The sequence below is a fragment of the Monodon monoceros genome, unplaced genomic scaffold, assembly GCF_005190385.1.
Source record: "Monodon monoceros isolate NGI ecotype Baffin Bay Population unplaced genomic scaffold, NGI_Narwhal_1 Super_Scaffold_18, whole genome shotgun sequence".
Taxonomy (NCBI): Eukaryota; Metazoa; Chordata; class Mammalia; order Artiodactyla; family Monodontidae; genus Monodon; species Monodon monoceros.
In genome coordinates, this window is record NW_021703774.1 from 46,851,243 (window position 1) to 46,870,834 (window position 19,592).

General features: G+C 50.0%; 1 protein-coding gene across 1 annotated transcript in view; it reads right to left on the reverse strand.

Moving 5' to 3' along the window:
• Positions 1–19,592, reverse strand: part of CACNA1E (calcium voltage-gated channel subunit alpha1 E) — a 367,243-nt gene that overhangs the window by 51,093 nt on the left and 296,558 nt on the right. The window contains exons 20-26 of the mRNA XM_029227981.1: positions 17,665–17,721; positions 15,840–16,493; positions 15,112–15,425; positions 12,906–13,065; positions 11,604–11,733; positions 10,841–10,900; positions 9,968–10,074 (exon numbers count right to left, since the gene is read on the reverse strand). Coding sequence (XP_029083814.1) covers positions 9,968–10,074; positions 10,841–10,900; positions 11,604–11,733; positions 12,906–13,065; positions 15,112–15,425; positions 15,840–16,493; positions 17,665–17,721 — 1,482 coding nt within the window. The remainder of the gene's footprint in view (positions 1–9,967; positions 10,075–10,840; positions 10,901–11,603; positions 11,734–12,905; positions 13,066–15,111; positions 15,426–15,839; positions 16,494–17,664; positions 17,722–19,592) is intronic.

The window sequence follows — 19,592 nt, forward strand, 5'->3', positions numbered from 1 at the left end:
ACTTTTAGTGCAACTCTTTATTCGGACGTCCTAATAACTTTCGGACAAAGGTAGTATTATCTCCATTTCACAGATAAGATGCCAAGAGGTTGAGTGCCCAGCAGTGGCAGGGCAAGCTGGGATTTGAACCCAAGTCTATATGATGCTCAGAGCTCTTGCTCTGCACCGTTAAGCTTCTGCGCCAGCAAGTTTTTGGTTCTAGGCTCTGTCAAACAGCTCACCAAATTCTAGAGCTGGAACAGATCCTTGAAATCCACTTAACTGCAAACAAAGCTGCAGCCCATGGAACGTGTGCCTTGCATAAGATCTCAGTAAGTGAGCCCCAGTGCCACGGGTGAACAGCCAGCTGCTATGAAGAAGTGCTTAAAATTCAGCCTTTGCTTCTTGGTTGACAGTTGGCTGTGAAGGGTACTTTTTTTTCCTTTCTTTTAATTTTTTTTTACTTACCACAAACCTATGTTACACCACCATATACCACAAGCAAAGATTTCCAATGACCATTTTATTCAGTGAATGATCTCACATTCAAAATTATATTAATTTTCACTGTAAATGCCAAATGAATGGTGGTTTGAGAATTAAACCCAAGGCCTTATAAACCTTAAATCCCTCATGTGATAATCTCCAAATGCTCAGAAGGCAGAGGAAATATCTTCCCCTGAGTTATAACAGTGTCTTCTCATGCATGAGACTGGGCACGTGGTAGGTCAGCCAAACATACCTTTATCCATTCATATAACAGCACTGATGGAGTCCTTAATAAATGTCTGGCACTATTCTAAGTACTGACTACACGGTTGTGAACAAAACAAATGAGGTCCCTTCCTAATCTAGGAGGGAAGACAGGCCTTAAATAAACAAGCAAACAAATGAAGGTATAATTGCAAGCTAAATGCTTGGAAAAGATGGAATCATTTGACTGAAAATTTTTCCAGAATAACTAAATAGGTCACCATCTTTTCCCCAGGCTACATTCATCTTTAGCAAAAGCTCAGGGAGAATCTTCCAAATCCTTGAAATGAGAGAACAAAGTGGTCCAGGCTTTCACCTTCCATTAGCCCAGGTCCTTAACACCAAGACCTTTATATCCAGTAGACTCTAAATGGGTTCATACTAACAGATGCCCATCGTATTGAAGGAAAGTTCAATAATTTTTTCTCCTCATACACACCCAGATAAAGGACAGAATTTGCTCTCTACAATTAATTTTGTCCCAGGATCCTAGTAAAATGTCACGCTATAGAACAAAGGGGATCTCTGACGACGTGTGTGTGTGTGTGTGTGTGTGTGTGTGTGTGTGTGTGTGTGTGTGTCCCTTGGTTTGGGAAGTGGAATGCTTCGATGGTACACTCTGATCTTAACAGCTGACTGTGGTTGCCAAAGTACTGGGCTATTAGTCCCATTCTGACTCCTACAGAGTTGAGCCAAGGATAGTAATCAGACACAGGCCAAAAGTAAAATAAAGATTAGTCATTGCTCTGCACATCTTTCAAACAGGTCTGCAGAAGAGCTACTGAAAAGCTAGGATTTTGAGTGGCTGCAAAAAAGCATGCTTGGGTTCTCAGTTTTGTTAACATACATTCAGTACGAACTTGAAAATTGTCATTTGAATGAAAGGAATACTGGCTAACAAAGCCACAGGGTCAGGAAAAGCATCAACAACGTAGTCCCCATTAATTAAAATATAGCATAAATTTACACATGGGCTAGGCTAAACTACCTCTCCCAAATCCCTGCATACAAGAGTCATTTAAGCCATTATCCAAGTCAACAAGATTGCAAGGGAGAGGTTTTATCAAACCAGGAGAACAGACTCTTCAAATACATCAACTGCAGCATATTGTTTAAGAAAAAATTCATGAGCTTCTTACAGATCATTTAAATATAATCATTTGATAACACTTAGCTACGCTTTGCTAGTAACTGTATAAGCAGAATTTTTTTACACTGCCTGGCTAATTGGTGAAATTTTATCAGGTTTAAAATTGACTCTAGAAGTTTTAGCCACAGCAATCAGAGAAGAAAAAGAAATAAAAGGAATCCAAATCGGAAAAGAAGAAGGAAAGCTGTCACTGTTTGCAGATGACATGATATTACACATAGAGAATCCTAAAGATGCTACCAGAAAACTACTGGAGCTAATCAATGAATTTGGTAAAGTAGCAGGATACAAAATTAATGCACAGAAATCTCTGGCATTCCTATACACTAATGATGAAAAATCTGAAAGAGAAATTAAGGAAACACTCCCATTTACCACTGCAACAAAAAGAATAAAATACCTAGGAATAAACCTACCTAAGGAGACAAAAGACCTGTATGCAGAAAACTATAAGACACTGATGAAAGAAATTAAAGAAGATACAAGCAGATGGAGAGATATACCATGTTCTTGGATTGGAAGAATCAACATTGTGAAAATGACTATACTACCCAAAGCAATCTACAGATTCAATACAATCCCTATCAAACTACCACTGGCATTTTTCACAGAACTAGAAAAAAAAATTTCACAATTTGTATGGAAACACAAAAGAACCCGAATAGCCAAAGCAATCTTGAGAAAGAAAAATGGAGCTGGAGGAATCAGGCTCCCTGACTTCAGACTATACTACAAAGCTACAGTAATCAAGACAGTATGGTACTGGCACAAAAACAGAAATAGAGATCAATGGAACAGGATAGAAAGCCCAGAGATAAACCCACGCACATATGGTCACCTTATCTTTGATAAAGGAGGCAGGAATGTACAGTGGAGAAAAGACAGCCTCTTCAATAAGTGGTGCATGTAAAAGAATGAAATTAGAACACTCCCTAACACCATACAGAAAAATAAACTCAAAATGGATTAAAGACCTAAATGTAAGGCCAAACACTATAAAACTCTTAGAGGAAAACATAGGCAGAACACTCTATGACATAAATCACAGCAAGATCCTTTTTGACCCACCTCCTAGAGAAATGGAAATAAAAACAAAAGTAAACAAATGGGACCTAATGAAACTTCAAAGCTTTTGCACAGCAAAGGAAACCATAAATAAGACCAGAAGACAACACTCAGAATAGGAGAAAATATTTGCAAATGAAGCAACTGACAAAGAATTAATCTCCAAAATTTACAAGCAGCTCAATACCAAGAAAACAAATAACCCTATCCAAAAATGGGCAGAAAACCTAAATAGACATTTCTCCAAAGAAGATATACAGATTGCCAACAAACACATGAAAGGATGCTCAACATCACTAATCATTAGAGAAATGCAAATCAAAACTACAATGAGGTATCATCTCACACCAGTCAGAATGGCCATCATCAAAAAATCTAGAAACAATAAATGCTGGAGAGGGTGTGGAGAAAAAGGAACCCTCTTGCACTGTTGGTGGGAATGTAAATTGATACAGCCACTATGGAGAACAGTATGGAGTTTCCTTAAAAAACTAAAAATAGAAGTACCATATGACTCAGCAAGCCCACTACTGGGCATAAAACCTGAGAAAACCATAATTCAAAAAGAGTCATGTGCCACAATGTTCATTGCAGCTCTATATACAATAGTCAGGACATGGAAGCAACCTAAGTGTCCATCGACAGATGAATGCATAAAGATGATGTGGCACATATATACAATGGAATATTACTCAGCCATAAAAAGAGACGAAATTGAGTTATTTGTAGTGAGGTGGATGGACCTAGAGACTGTCATACAGAGTGAAGCAAGTCAGAAAGAGAAAAATAAACACCATATGCTAACACATATATAAGGAATCTAAAAAAAAAAAAAAGGTTCTGAAGAACGTAGGGGCAGGACAGGAATAAAGACACAGACCTACTAGAGAATGGACTTGAGGATACTGGGGAGAAGGAAGGGTAAACTGGGACAAAGTGAGAGAGTGCCATGGACTTATATACACTATCAAACGTAAAATAGATAGCTAGTGGGAAGCAGCCGCATAGCACAGGGAGATCAGCTCAGTGCTTTGTGACCACCTAGAGGAGTGGGATAGGGAGGGTGGGAGGGAGGGAGACGCAAGAGGGAAGAGATGTGGGAACATATGTATATGTCTAACTGATTCACTTTGTTATAAAGCAGAAACTAACACACCATTGTAAAGCAATTATACTCCAATAAACATGTTAAAAAAGAAAACACACGCATGCTGGGGCTTAAAGATGAGAACAGGTAGACTGGGAACTTCTGTCTTTCTTTCAGATACTCCCTTCGTGTGGCTGCCACTACGACCTTCCTTCTTCCCTCCCAAACCCTGTTTGCAAGGCAGCTAGGGTGTAAAATACAGCAGTGGGTATCCCAAGAGTCCATGGGCATTAATTATCTTCAGTGTCCCTGCTGGGGTCCAAAGTCAGACAAAGTCACTCTTGAGGTGACTCTTCAGGCTGGAGTCTCAAGCAATGACATCCTTCTATCTGCTCACAGCTGGCAATTTCTAATTCCAGCTCAGCTGGCATCCTAAATCCACAGTTAATGGGCTACCTGACGGCTAAATTTGATTTTAATCCTTCATTCTCTTCCACAGAGCAGTGGAACTGGATGAGCTGTCTGGCTCAGTGGTAAATGGGTCTTCTTTGAATGGAGTAGGACTTTTGTCAACACTTTTTCCCCCTCCAAGATTAATGAGTAGTCACAGCTTCCTGTGGGAGACACCCCTCTCACTTTTAAAAGAATGGGGGCTGTCAAGAAAGAAGCCCCAAGGCAAAACTTGAGGTTTGAGGGGACTGCCTCAGACACAGGCAGACAGCAAAGGACAGGAGAAAGGGTCAGGCAGGTGTAAGGTGAAGTGTCAGCTCCATTATTACCAAGCTCCGCTGAGTGCGAGCACGTACCAGCATCTCAGTTCTAAGTAGTCACTCCTTTCTCATGTATGCACACTCCCACCTTCACAAACACAAAGCCTCAAATGCAAAACCAGAACCAGAGTACCATTTCCAAGTCTAAAATTGTCTGTGCTTGTGTATTTCGTTGAATGAATTCAGAACCAGCTCTGCTGCTGTGGCTGGTTCTGAATGCGTTCAAAAGACCTTATCCATCTTAGAGACTAGGGCAGGCTGTCAAGTGTCAGGAAAGTGACATACTTCAATGAAAAGAATGTACTAAAAGCTAACGTGGGAATTCCGGTTCCTTCTGGCATCAAGAGGCGATTGACTCATGTTTTTCTTTTCTGGCTAAGGACTGAATAATGAAAGGCCAAGTGCGGCTGTGATCCAGATCCCCTGCGTGCCAGGGAGCCCTGACCTTACCTCGTGCCCTGCTATGATGGAAAATGGTAACGGGAAGCTTTGGTGTCAGCTGCCTGAGAGCCTGCATGACTCTGACTGATGTACACAGCCATGCTGGGGAGGAGGTGGGAGCTGAATTGCTAGTTATTTTTCTTTTCAACTGTTTGTGTTGAGAAGCCATCATAAGCTGAGAATTTACTATTTAGAATCCAACCCAGGACAGCTCACCTGGTGCTTGACTTGAGCTGGTCAAGTAACAAGTTGTAGAGCAACAGGAATGAAGAGGAGGGAGGGGCCTGGGCTGGAGTGCAGGATCACACCCTTCCCAGCCTCCCCTGCGGTCCTTACTGAGGTGCTGGCCTGGCCCCGCCCACCTGCCTGCCAGAAGCCCTTTACCAAACACGGAAGACGGGAAGCCTGAGGGCCAGACAGCATCGCCATCAATGGGCAGGATCCCGTAAGGTTTACGTACTCAACCTGCACAGTGGACACATGACCCCCTTACAAGGCAGCCGACTCTGGGGGGGTGCCCCAAAGTGAGGGGGTGTGTCCAATGTGCAGATACCCAGAAATGCCAAGGCTGGAACCATCCCTGCTTTCCCACCCAGCAGACCGGGAAGCAGAAGTGATGGCAACGGGGTGTGAGAAAAGTGGGAAAAGCAGTTTCTGGTCTTTCAGTGGACAATAATTATCAAACAGAAGAATCCCTCTTTTTCAAACAGAAAAAGATAAAAGAGAAAGGTTTCACAGGCCCAGTCACTCACCAGACTTTTCTTGAAACCACAGAGAGGAAAAGGCACAGTCAGGATATTTATAGTTGGCAAACACTCCGTGTCCCCACGTGGCCCAGAAAGCAGGGTGTTGTGAGGGCAGTGGGATGAGGGAGAGCTGTAGCCAACCTCTGTCAAAACTTTGCCCCCTCTATACAGGTACTGGGCTTATGGAGGGAGACCTGAGTGTTCTTATAAATGCTTTATAATGTAAAAGTGGACTTGGCAGAACAGGAAGGGTGCAATACAGGTATCTTCCATTTATTTTCTTATCCCTTGCTATGCCCACACTCAGAAAATAAACCCCCTTCCCCTCCTCCTCAAAAGTCAATACAGTGCCCACATGGAATCTGTCGAGGTTACATTATAAAGAATCCCTTCACGTCACATACGCAGCTATAAAGAAGAGAGATCCCCTTCCAGCCAATACAAAACAACACACATGCTCCTAGAAAATATACATGATGGCAGGGGCAGACCGCTGCATAGAAGGGCTCAGCTTTCTCTGAGAATTCAGCTAGAGGCCATTTTCTCCCCTTGGTTGGGGTGTTGCTCCTGGGACTTGGGCTGGGTCCTCAGAAGGCTCTGGCCGCCAGTGGTGGAAGAGATACCAAGTCACTTCTGATTTCTGAGGAGCCACGGAAAGGTATTACCATGACAATCACCATCAGTTCTGCTCAAATTGAGCAATAACCTTTGCAGAAGCCTCAGTAAAACAAGGTTCAATTTCAAGGAGAGAGAGAGAGAGATAGAGCAGGAGTAAGGTTATGTGAATGGTGGACATTCTTAGGGGCAAAAATATGGGATATGACAATGAAAGTTGTATCCACAGGGAGGGAGGTCCTTGACAGGCCTACAGAAAAACTCACACGTGGTTCTCTTGGCCTGAGCCCCTGACCACAGCCCCGCAGGGGGACGTAGGCCTTATTCCGATGTCAACCTGTTTCAGGTCAGGCCCTTGCTTTGCTGTCAGGGGAAACCCTGGCTAACCCTACCAAAGTGATGGGAGAGCTGAATTCTCTGTGCCCTTAATGAGGAAAGGGGGAGAACAGAGTTAGAAAGCATGAGCATACGAGCAAGAGAAAGCATTACCTGGACCTCAGCAAACGTGACGAAGGCCAGAGGAGGGGGGCGTGAGCCTGTCCCATAAGCAGGAGGAAGGGGAGAGGAAATGTGCATGGCAAGCTTAGAAGGATGCTAACAAAAGAGAGAGTGTGCATGGAGAAGGATGAGCAAGTACCATTTACATTTTGGAGAGAAATGAATAAAAAGTTCAAGAAGTGAAATCACTAAAAGCAAGCAATGGGGCTTCCCTGGTGGCGCAGTGGTTGAGAGTCCCACCTGCCGATGCAGGGGACGCGGGTTCGTGCCCCGGTCCGGGAAGATCCCACATGCCGCGGAGCGGCTGGGCCCGTGAACCATGGCCGCTGAGCCTGCGCGTCCGGAGCCTGTGCTCCATGACGGAAGAGGCCACAACAGTGAGAGGCCCGCCTTCCACAAAAAAACAAACAAAAAAGCAAGCAATGGATGATAACGCTCAATCCATCACAATACACGTGGACCCCAGAACCAGGGGATTTCTGGGGTACCCTGCACTGTACCTGGTCTGAGGACCAACAGAGAGGCTTCGGCTCCGGGGCTGTTAAGGCTTCCCCCGCCACAAACACCAAAGCTACCACTGCCACGTTTCAAAGGGCACAAAGAAAGAACAAGACAGATGACAACCCTCCAGCCCGTCGTCACTGCTCTGGATCTGAGGAGACACAGCTGGACTGTGGACATGTGGCAGGCGTGCAGAGGCTTCCTTTAACACACACCTCCTTCCCACTGGCACCAACACAGGCCAGGTGTGTGTGCACAACAACCAAGTCTTGGAAACCAGCCTGTGTTCAACTTTTTGTGTACGTTATGTCTCAACACACATTTTACTCCATATTCGGACTTCATGACGTGATGGAGAATGGAAGCATAAGGAAGGGAATTCACGTTTACTGATCGCTCACACTCGGTAAGGCTCTGGGCTAAGCCCTTGACACACAGTATTTTGTCTCCATGTCAGAGATGAGAAACGGAGGTTAAGAGGGTTAATACTTTGCTATGTTGCTCTAGGCCATGAAACTGGTAAGTGGAGGAGCTGGGCCTTCCTGACTCCACAGCCCACCCCCTTCCTCCCACTCTGCCCTGTGACCCCGATGAACTCCGTTCTTCCTCAAGAGGACGTGGCTCCTTTCCTATATGCTCCTCTCTCTCCTTGTCCTTTATTTCTTCAAAGAGAGACAACGTATTTTACTGAGATCAAAGTAAGGGAGAAGAACAATATGGTGAACAATGTACACAAATGAGTTGGTAAAATGAAAAGGGAACCTGACTTTAAAAACTCAGGGGTAAGATTTATCTCTAACACGAAAAGGTGGACCTCCTTAGGAGGAAGGCAGACTTTGATGCTTCTCTCCTTGAAGGAGGAGGAAGAAGAGCTGGGAGTCCCCTTATTGGAGCCAGAGTTGCCTTTATTTTTATCTTGCTATGAGAGTCCACACAGGGACCAGATGCTTGGAAAAATGTCATACTTTTGTGAAATCTCCTTGGGAACAATAGTTCAGAAACGTCTGATAGGAGGTTTCCTTGTGAGGGGCACAGGTGACTCCACGTGACTCTAATGGGGTAAATACACTGGTGCACATAAGGACAAAGGACACTGGAATTGTCCTGACTGCCAGCTCAGGGTCACAAGTCACATTCAGCCTGGTTCTCCTTTGGAGGGTCCCCCATAGCTGGGGCAGCAATGGACACAGTCTACTTCCAGGTTCTGGGAGGTCTCAAATTCTTAGCACAGCTGGGGACCTTTCATCTCTCCTCCCACTCCTGGCCACCTGAGGAACGTTCCTTCTTAACTCTTACCCCATTTCTTTCTCTGCCAGACGGACAGGGACGGAAGCTGACAGTGTCTGGGGAGAAGGTGGGACAGATGATCCCTAGTTGACCACTTGGGTCTGGGAAGGTCAAGCCTACGGAGAGGTGTTTTGCTCCTTCCCTTTTGTAGCTGTCATCCATGACAGAAGCTCCCAAACGCTTTCCTCGTGCCCCACCACACAGTGTAGCTCGTCTTGCCTAGAAGACTTGGCTTTCTCTTGTACTCAGAAGGCTGGAGGGCATTCTATTGCGCCATCCGGCAAAGGGTGAAGCTGCTCCGACAGTGGAACAAGGTACGGACAGAGCCCAGAAGGCTGTCATTCATCTTCTGGGGCCCTCTACCCACTAGCTTAGGGAAAACGCTCGGACAATATGTCTACTTCCTAGCTACACCCTGGAGGGCTAGGAAAGCCCTTCCCTGGATCAGTGTTCAGAAAAAAAAAAAAAAATCCCCTAATGTCATGAACATGGTTAGTCACCTGAATGGTTTAAGACTGTTTTCCTAAGTGTGTTACCAAGGAAAGTTGGGAAAGTCTTTCCTTCTGGAGTTCATCGTATTAACACGCTTCTTATGTCCTTGGGACAGCTCTGGGGTACTTCTGCTTATAAGCCGAGAATCTCCCCACACCCAGGACTCTGTGATTCCCCAACTCTGCTCTACCCGCTGCATTTTTCTTTCAAGCTGATCCTTTGTTTGATCGAATCAAGAAATGAAAGGGTACCTCGGCTGTCCCTGGGTCCCGCGCTGAGCCCATGGGGGCACACAGGTGAGTGCCTGCCCAGGCTCACTCATCTCGACGGGAGGAATGCCAAGGCCTTTGGCTTCTCCCTAGAGACTCGCTCTGCTCCTCCTTCACCAGTCCCACGACTCAGGGCGTGGGAGATGAGGCTGTAAGGCCCTCAGGAGCCCTGTCGAGGGGTAACTGGGAAGCAGACTCCCAGGGCAGTGTTCATGGGCACCACTGAGTGAATTGGCCCTGGAGAAGCCCTCAAATCAGCCGTCTCAGGAAGGAAGGAGGGAAGGGAATTGAACGAGAAAAAAAGAGTTACTTACGCCAGAGCAAAGGCCACCAATGCACCAACCACTACCACAAAGTCGAGGATGTTCCACAGGTCTCGGAAGTAGGACCCATCCTGCAGGATCAAGCCCTGGTCTATCATCTGCCGGAGGATGTGAACAGCCACCAATGAGCCCAGGAGGCGCCGGTCATACGTGCCCTGAGCTCTGGGCTCCCCATGGCAATGTCCCCACTGCCACTGCCTCTAACAAGCAACCCACACGGGGACCCAAGAAGCAGGAGGACAGGTCCCGCAGGCTCTGTCCACCTAACTGTGAGGCCCAAGGCCCTTCTCATAGCCACCAGGGTTCACTTAGACTCCCTGGCTCCTCGAAAGCCACCACATCCCTCCTTGCGTTAGTGGCTCAGAGCCCCAGGCATCGCCACATATGCACAGACGAGAAAAATCTCAGATGGGTGAGACTGGGAATAAGACGGTAACGTGGGGTGTTGTGGTGGCAGGAAGAGAGTGGAGGGCAGTGAGTACGGTTGGGACTAAATGAGGCCAGAAGACATCTCTACCTAACCCCCTGCCTTGGCAGGTACCCAGGCTCAAACCAGGAAGCGTGTTGGGGAGGTGAGAACAGTCCCCACGCCTGGAGCACCTCTCCTGCCTGCCTGAGAGGGGGCCCGCCTTCTCCCCGGGCCATGCCCACAGGTCTGCACCAGTCTAAACAGATCCCCACAGTCACGTCCTGCCACGACAGACCTCACTGGGATCTGAGGCTGGAGGAGGGGTCAGCAGAGGCGCCGCTGAGATTCTGACATTGATCAGGAGGTGACAGTCCTGGGGAAGGGCACCAGACTAGAGAGGCAGACAGGTGGCCCATCCAAGCCCCAGAGCCCAGGTTTGCTCTAGAGGTTCTTACCTTTATAACCATCTCAAAGGTGAAGACGCCAGTGAAAACATAGTCAAAATACCTCAGCACCTGTAAGACACATAAGGTAGAGACCACCAGGCTACACACACCCCTCAAACACAGGCTCTCCTGCACGCCCACCCCAAGCCCTGCTCATTTCTACCTTGGAACAGAAGCTCGGAGTTGTAACTGCTAATCAGACGCAGGGAAGAGAGGAGCCGTGGATACTGCTGGGGCCCCATGACCCGCTGGCCAGTCCTTGGCCCTTCCCTCCCCTGTGGTCAGAACTTAATGTCTTGGGTCCGAACTGCCCCCCAGGTGTCTCGCTCCCTGGGATTCTTGTCCGTTCCAATCCTCCCCACCCCCTTGACCCCTCCTGACATCCACCCTGGCCCTCCAGGAGGTGCCTCAGCTCCCTGGGAGGAGCTGCAGCACCCTGATGTCACCCACATCACCCATGCCCCTAGGTCAGACCCCACATCCAACCCATGGGTGACTGCAGACCCCCTTTCAAGGCCATGGCTGGCTCTGGGTGTAAGGCCCACTGCTGAACATAAAGGTAAGCAGTGTGGTTAGGGTTAGGGTTGCGGGTGGGGACCGGCCTTGAAGCGGTTCACGCTTTGCCCTGAGGACTGGGACCAGGCAATCTCTCAAGCCTCTCTCATTCTCCAGGAACCTTCCTTAGCTCATCTCTAATGTTGGGATGGGAGGGGCTGCGATGAGGCGGTACCAGGGTACTACGGGGGCTGGCAGTCAGCCCCCGTGCACCTACTTTGTTGCGCTCCGAGTTGGTCAGGACGGGGTCCTCGGCCGCCAGGGCGATGCTGCTGGCTGCGATCACCAGGAGGATGCACATCTCAAAGTAGCGCAGGTTCACGATGTAGTGGCAGGCCCTGCGGATCCTGTGGGGCGGCGGATGAGCCCGCTGAGCCAGCCCCCCTTCCCTCCCATTCCCATCTTTCCTCCCCACCCCCATGCACATCAGCCTCTTCCAGACAGCCAGGCCCTGGCCAGAGGAAGCCAGGGGGAGAGCCATTTAATTTCTCAGGCACCACCCTTGATTTAAAGTGCTGGTGGGGGGAAGGTAATCAGATTGGTTAGAGGCTGCAGTACGCAAGCCAAGATACGTTATCTGCAAGCACATCTGAGCTGGGGGGAGCCGCGGCCAGCACCAGATGACACACGCTCGGGTGGCTACAAGGTACCTTCCACTGGGTCTCAATGTCTACTCCCCAACTGTACAGAAACTGGGGCGCAGCAAGGAACTCCTAAGAACCAATAAATGTAAAAGCAGACCTTGATCCTAAGATTCCTGATGGAAGCAGCAACAGGCTTCCCTGAGCCTCAGGTATTCTGCTTAAAGTGACTATTCTATAGACAGCATCCTGGCCTCGGTTGGCCTGACATCTCTTAGCCCCGGTTCCTTCCTTCCCAGGGCCATGCCTGAATACTGCCCACATGGTCACTGAAAGCCTTCTCACCTTCCTAGACTCAGAAGCTGGTCTATGTGTACATCTTGCTCATTTCCAGGGTGGAAGGCAGCTTCTCTTTCAAAATTCCATCTTTCCTAAATCTAACCTTCCAGATTCTTCCTCGCCAACCCCATCTCACGCCCTGCCTCTGCTCTGAGGGACACACCCACTTCAAAATTCACACGTAGGGCAGCCAACGGATGATCTAGTTATCCAAGCCTCCCTATTCTCAGCTCTGTCCACCTCTGGAATATTTGGTGACACATCCCAAGTAGATTTCCTTCCTTCTCACCACGCCCCACCCCCCCAACCTGCTAACCAAAGAGTAGGTGAAGGGTCCTTCCCTCATGACATTTCTCATCCTGTACTGTCTTAAATTACTCTTTAGACTATGGGCACAGAGTTCCGAGGCTGTTCATTAATTGCATGACTCGCCTCAACTAGTGAGCACCCTGGAGTCTTCAGATGTCTGGCCACATTCCACCAGGAAGGCTCAGGAGGAAGACTGGACCCCCGTCCCTCCTTCTCATCACCCCGCCCTGGCTCAAACCTTGGCTGTTTACTCCAGCACCAAAGGGAGGTGGCAATGGAGGGTGTCTTACGGGTTGGTGGTGCTGAAGATGAACATTGAGCTGTGAGGCACCATGGCTTTGCCCGTCTCACGCTTCTCCTTCTTCTGCTGCTTCTTCTCCACTTCCTCCTCATCCTCTTTGATCTCTGCCTCTTTCAAGGGACTGGCTTCTCCATCAGTCTTGCTGCTGACTGCAAGAGGAACGTGTTGAAATCTTCAGAAACCTTGCTACGTGCAGAACGGTGCCCTTCATTTTCCACTGGGGATGGGACGGAGGGGACGGGAGAGGCAGCTAGGGATGTGCCTGGCAAGGTGCCTGAAAACATCGGGGTGTTTGCTAGATTATACTGAGTTAAGCCCTGCTCTCTTCCTAGCCTTACCCCTGCCCTGATTTCAGGTGGTATAGCCCTTTTTTTTTGCCATATAAATGATAATCATGTTTCCCTGGGTAAAACAGAATGGTTGTTTCTGTTGTAAAGTTTACAAAGTTTATTTATATCTAAAATCTGAACTCTTTGTATATATTCACTTATGGCATTTTTCACGTCAGTACACCCTGGATGGCACATATTACTATTCCCCTTCTACAGATGGGAAAACTGAAGTTTGGGGAATTCAAGGACCTATCCTAAGGTCACACAGCTGGTATGGGTTCCCAATTCAAAATTCTATCTCCTTTCAAAGAAATCACACTGCAATGGAAGACTTTAAGAAGACATTACTCTGTTTGTGACAGCCTTTCTGGCTGTGCTTTTTCCCGTCATGATTAATGTAGAAACAAGAATGCAATATTCACGCGAAGATGGGTCCATGACTTTATCCCAGGATTGAGAGGATGAAGAAGCAGAGACAGAGTGGGGTTGCTGGACTACTACTCTCTGTTTCCTTACGCAAGTCCCAGAGCGGAGTGAGTGGCAGAGAGGATGAGGCTATCAGAGTGGGGCAAAGGAACCTCTCCCACCTTCCCATTCAGTGAATGCTTCTGCCCTGGAACCTTGTGTAAGTAGCAAACCTCTGAGGTCCTGACCCCTTCCAGGTCCTTCCAAAAGGTAAGTCATCCAAAGTGTCCAAAAACCCTCTGATGACACGCTCTTACCTACGACCAAGGACAGGGACTAGCCCCAGAAAGAGAACAGAGAGGGGGTCAAACTTTCTTAATGTTGTGTCTCATAAAGGAGGGCCCCCAAAACTTCATTATTAGAACATAAAATTAAATAAGACAGAAAAAAAGGTTGTGAGTCTGAGATCCTGAGACATGCCCACCCAAGTCAACCCCAGAGGCACCGGATATGCGAGATTTCACTTTTTAAAGTAGTACTGGCACTCTGAAGAACACTTTGAGACATTTTCTTCACTTTGAGAAAGTGAAGAAATGGAGACAGAGAAGTGGGAGAGAGAAAAACAGGGAGAGAGGACTGTTCTGTGAAAAGAGAAAAATATGGGGAAAGAAAGAGAGGAAAAAAAAGCAAGAGTGGAATCCTGTGGTCACGATTCAGTGATGATAAGGTGGATGGTGGGATTAATGCAGAGATGGGTGGGGTGTCAGGGCAGGGATGGGTGTGGGTAAGTGCTTTTGGGTTGTTTCCGTTTAAGGTCTCACAGGTGAACATCCATTGCCTTCAGGAATTACGAGAGAAAGTGTGACTAAGAGCTCCTAGGAGAAAAAGAGTAGATAAGAGTAATAGATTCATAAAATGTTAGCACAGGGAAAGATCTCAGAGGTCATCTGGTTCGATGCCCTCACTTCACAGATGATAAACTGAGGCCTCGAGAGACACAGGGATTAGGAGGCTACACACTGAGCACAGCCAGTGCCGGCCCCAGCCCACCTGCCATCTTCTGTTCCAGCAACAGTCCCCAAACTGTCAAGTGGCAGAGCACCTGGGGGGTTCCAGAGAATGCCATCAGATATTCATACAATAAATCAAATAGCTGAATATAAAAATGGGTAAAAAATCACGTGTGATCTCTCTGAAGACTCTGGGATGGTCACAGAGGCCAAAGGCCTAACCTAAGGACATTTTATGGGCAAAACTTAAGATTGAGAAAATTCTAACTTATTCTTTTTGCAAACTGGGAAAAAACTGCTGCTATATTTTTTACATGTTGAAGAGTGATTTCATCCCACTGGTGGAGTTTTCCACGCAGCTCTCCAGGGATGGGTCCAGAGCCAAGACTCCCCCAGCCCCAGGCACGATGAGCAGTGGAGATGAAGGGGACAGGAACTGTGTTCTCACTGTGCACCACGGTCGAGTCCACCAAGGGGCCCACGTCAGGGATGGCGACGGTGACGCTGGTGCTCTCGGGGGCAGCCTTGTCCGTGTTGGCCGTGGTGCAGGAGAGGTCGGGTTCACTCTGGCTGATGACCCGGCCCATGTCCAGCTGCACGTCCCCCAGCAGGGCTTGCTCACTGCTCCCCTCCGGTTCCTGTTCCGTCAGCGCTGCATCCTTCTCCGCCTGCAGCTCTGGTTGGGGCAGGGCGAGGGGTGTGTTGGCCTCGTCGAGGGCTCCTGCCAGCCCGGAGCGTCTGTGCACCATCAGACTATTGGTCCTGGGAAGAGAGAGGGGGACACAGGTGGTGCTCAGATAGAGAAGCTGTTCCGAAATGGCTGATACGCCTGGCGAGAAGCAGAAGTGCGGGGAGCCAAAGCAGCCCTGCTGGAGAGCACGTGGCATCCGGTGCCTCCCACCCCACCCAGCCAGGCAGAGGAGCTAAGGTCCACGGGCAGTATCCATTGCCTTTACTCCTATCCATTCATCCACTACCCACTCCCAACAAGAGATGCCCTGGTTTTCAGAGGGGTAGACGCCATCGCTGTCATATTTACACATGCCTCGTAAAAGGTGCATTAGCATCACCTCCATTTTACTACAGGGGAAACCGAGGCTTGGAAAGGCTTACGCTGAAGAACCCCTAACGCCAGCCGCGCTACATGCCTCGGGCATGCTCCTGTGTCTCATTTACCTCCTTAAGTCCTGGGATCGCTCTTCTTCCTGGATTGTGGGCTCCTTGCCCCCGTGGCTGTCCCTGGGCTCGAGGTCCCTCTCCCCCTCACCGGGCACAGCTTCATCCAGACTCCGCTCCTGGCTGGCAGACCTGCTCCTGGAAGCGGAGGAGGACTCCTTGCCCTCCGTCCTGACGCGGCGGTGCCGGCTGCGCCGCTGGCTCTGCCTGTGCCTGGGCCGGTCCTCGAAGGCCACCACGGTCTCCCCGCCCCCGGCCTCCTGCTGGGTCGGGTCACAGTTCCCATGACAGGGCCTGGCTAGCCAGGGCGGCTCCCGTTTGCCCAGGGACACAGGGCTCCTCTGGTTGTCCAGGGCACTCGACAGGTCCCCTCCGTCCCCCTGGAGGGACCCCCCGCGGCTGACGCGCTCCTCCTCACACTTCTCCAGACCCAGGCCCAGGGCCGGCCCCTCGATGGGCCTGGGTCTCCGGTAGAGGCTGGGGTGGGCATTGAGTGGGTGGAGGGAGCTCAGGGGGTTGAGGGGGTTGAGGGGGTTCATGGGCGGGGCCTCCTCCTTGTTGAGGGCCTCCTGGCTGGGCATCTGCATGTGCCTTCTCAGCTGGCTGGTGCGCTGCTCCCACACCGACATGTGGTGTCGGCGCCTTCGCTCCCTCCTGGCAAAGGGGAGAGGGCGAGGGCTTGGTCAGAGCTGACGGCTAAGGGCCAGGGAGGGCGGCCACGGGGCAGAGGCCAGCCCTCAGTGGCCGTGGGATGGGGGGACACACAGTGCAGGGAGTGAACGGGAGAGCCCAGGACCTGCAGACAGGGTGCACAGAAAGAGGCGAGGGGCCGAGGGGGTGGTGGGACCACTGTCCCCCGGTCCGTGGGGCTTCCCGCGCTAATCACTGCTCCGCAGGAGCTGAGAGGGGTGGGGTCAGCCCAGGATTGAGTCCCGGTCCCCAGGACAGTAGTACGAAGGCTTACCAGATGTCCACTCCCCCAGCTCCCCTCTGCTTTCAGGGCAGCAGCCTGTACCTGCTCTGTGCCCACCAATGGCCCTTAGTTCAAGGTGAGAGGCCTTTCTTCCTCCTCTTCTCCCTCTCCTTTCCCTTTCTGAGGACAGCCTGGGAGAGCCAGGGCTGAGAACTACAGTGGGCAGGTACTGTCCAAGGGTGACGGATGACAGTGGCGAGCAGACCCATGTTATAAAAGGTCTTGGCGTCACTCTTGCAGTGATGCAGTGGGGCCTCTTCCACAACCACTAATAAAATCCACGGGACTCTATGTCCAGGGACCACCAGCAACTCATACTCAAAACAACCGTTGAACAGTCCAGCTCAGGGGCCTGGCTGAGCACTCACATGGCAGCGGGAACACACAAACGTGACACGGAGAGTGGGCTGCCACAGGAGGGGGGTGGGGTGGACGCCTATGCCCACACTCACACACGCCTGCGGGCGCACGCCTAGAGCCCGTGCAGGGGATGCTCACATGTGCCCACACGCATCCTCACTGGGGCCCACACGTGCTGTCCACAAGTGCCTGCGTGAAAGGCACCCCACCGGCACTAACGACCCACACTGACACATGCCCACTCACAGGCCACACGGAAGAGCAAACTGCACACGGGGTCACATACCTGAGACGCACACTGAGATAGGCACATGGTGAGAGGTGCGGAGGGGCAGATCCACAAACCATGTGCACGGAACGCCCACGCACACACCATGGCACACACTGACACGTGCACACCCGATGCCACTCTGCCCACGGCAAGGACAAAGACACGGTGTCCCCGCACCCACACGTAACCACTCACAAACACGCAAACCGGTACACACATACAGGTGGCTGCTGCGTGGCTCCCACATCGACATGTGGTGTCTTCTCCTTCTGTCTCTTCTGGGGAAGAAAAATGGACAGGTTCAGTTTATCCTGACCTCTAGGACCCGCAAGCCCCACGGCCGCCAGCCGATCTCCAGGGAGAGGTGCAGAATCCCCTACGTGTCTGCTGCCCTCTGTAGACTCCCAACCTTCAGCCCTCCAAGGGAGTGACCTTGGTTCCTTGCTGTGTGCAAACACACGGATCTAGTATTGAAGCAAACATGCGGGCACACAAAGGGTCTATTGTTTCCCGGAGGTAACGGCTTCAGATACTCAGTCATCAAGCCCCACTGGCACTCACGCTTTCACCTAAATATCCTTCAGAGACCTATTTTGGAAACCCTGTAAACTTGGACAAAGAGTTGTATTTCCCCCGGATCATTTCTAGGATATCCACAAGGGTGTGACTCCCCAGCTCATCACTCCAATCTCACACAACATGCAGGGAACAAATGCACTGCCATGCACACCATCGAGGCCACCAAGTAGCCCACGGCCAAAGGCGGGGCCCCCACTCCGTGGGCTGCTGTCCACATACTTCAGGATGTAAGCAGTGTCCCCTGCATGTGTGCAATGCAGTGGCCCTGACCAGAGGCCTTCAATGTTCAGTCTATTCAGCTGGGTAAAGCACAGTATTAACCTTCCTGGCCTTGCACAGGGAAAAATCTCTTCTACAGATACACACGTGTTGTGTCCTTTCAAACACAAGGAAGGTCAGAATGGTAGGGTAGAGGCATCACCCACAAAGGCAAACAGGAAAAATGAAGCTGTCAGTGCTCAGGTGGAGGATTGCACGTCTGGGACACCTGTGGAATGAGCTTGCCCCAGTTCCTGGGCTGACAAACCCAGTCTGGCCCAATGGGCCCTGCCTGGACCTGGGAGGTTGGCAAATGCCGCTCCTTCCCCGATGAAACCGACACCCACCAGTGGAGAACACGCAGGCAAACTAGCACTGTTCAAACACTGTGCCCACATCTGCAGAGAAGCGTGGTCCACGGTGGGCAAAGGGAGCAGAGGCAGCTGGTCTGAGCCTGAAGAGGCGCAATGCACATAAGCACCCATGGAATGGATGTGGATATCACTGTGGAGACACCTGTGAGCTCTGCAAATGAATGCACCCCTCAGCATTGACAGCTGCAATGCACGTAGAGCGGCCATGCCAAGAAGCACGGGCAGCACAGAGAAAGAGAAGCGCACGCTCTAGACGGGCAGCATGCACTCCCACCAGGAAAAGCACCTTCCACTGGCTATTTGCAAATTCTCAGATATTCAAATGCCAGCCCTCCAGAAGCACATGTGTAAGAGTGTAATTACATGGAAGAATTCTCTCTCTCTTACATGCTCACATGTGTGCATACCCACATATGCGCACACGCGCGCGCGCATACACACACACACACACACACACACACACACACACCAGGCAAAAGAGAGAACCAACCTCTAATTTCCACACAAATCAGATACACACTTCAAACTTCACTTCTCCAGTCGCACATACAAAGATCCAGATTCATATCCCATCACAACCATTAATATGTCTTTATACCTAAAATCACAGAGAAGCATCTTTCCAACTCAGGCATATATGACCTCACGTACACCCTGCAAGGACCCTGTGGATCAGGAAGGGTGGTTGGTATCCTTCATTTCGAAGATGGGGAAACAGGGAGTCTGAGATGCCAGGAGGTTCCCTCAGCGTGTGAGGGACCGAGCTACGACTAGCACTTGGGCCTTTTAATTTGTCACAATGTTCTTTCCGTGTTTCTCTATGGACACCACATTCGCACTTAGTTATACCGTAGTCCGGAAGTCAGGAGTCTGGGCTGCAAGCCCAGGCAGCGCACACACACCCTGACAACGTTCCACCTGCAGCACCCACCTCGCAG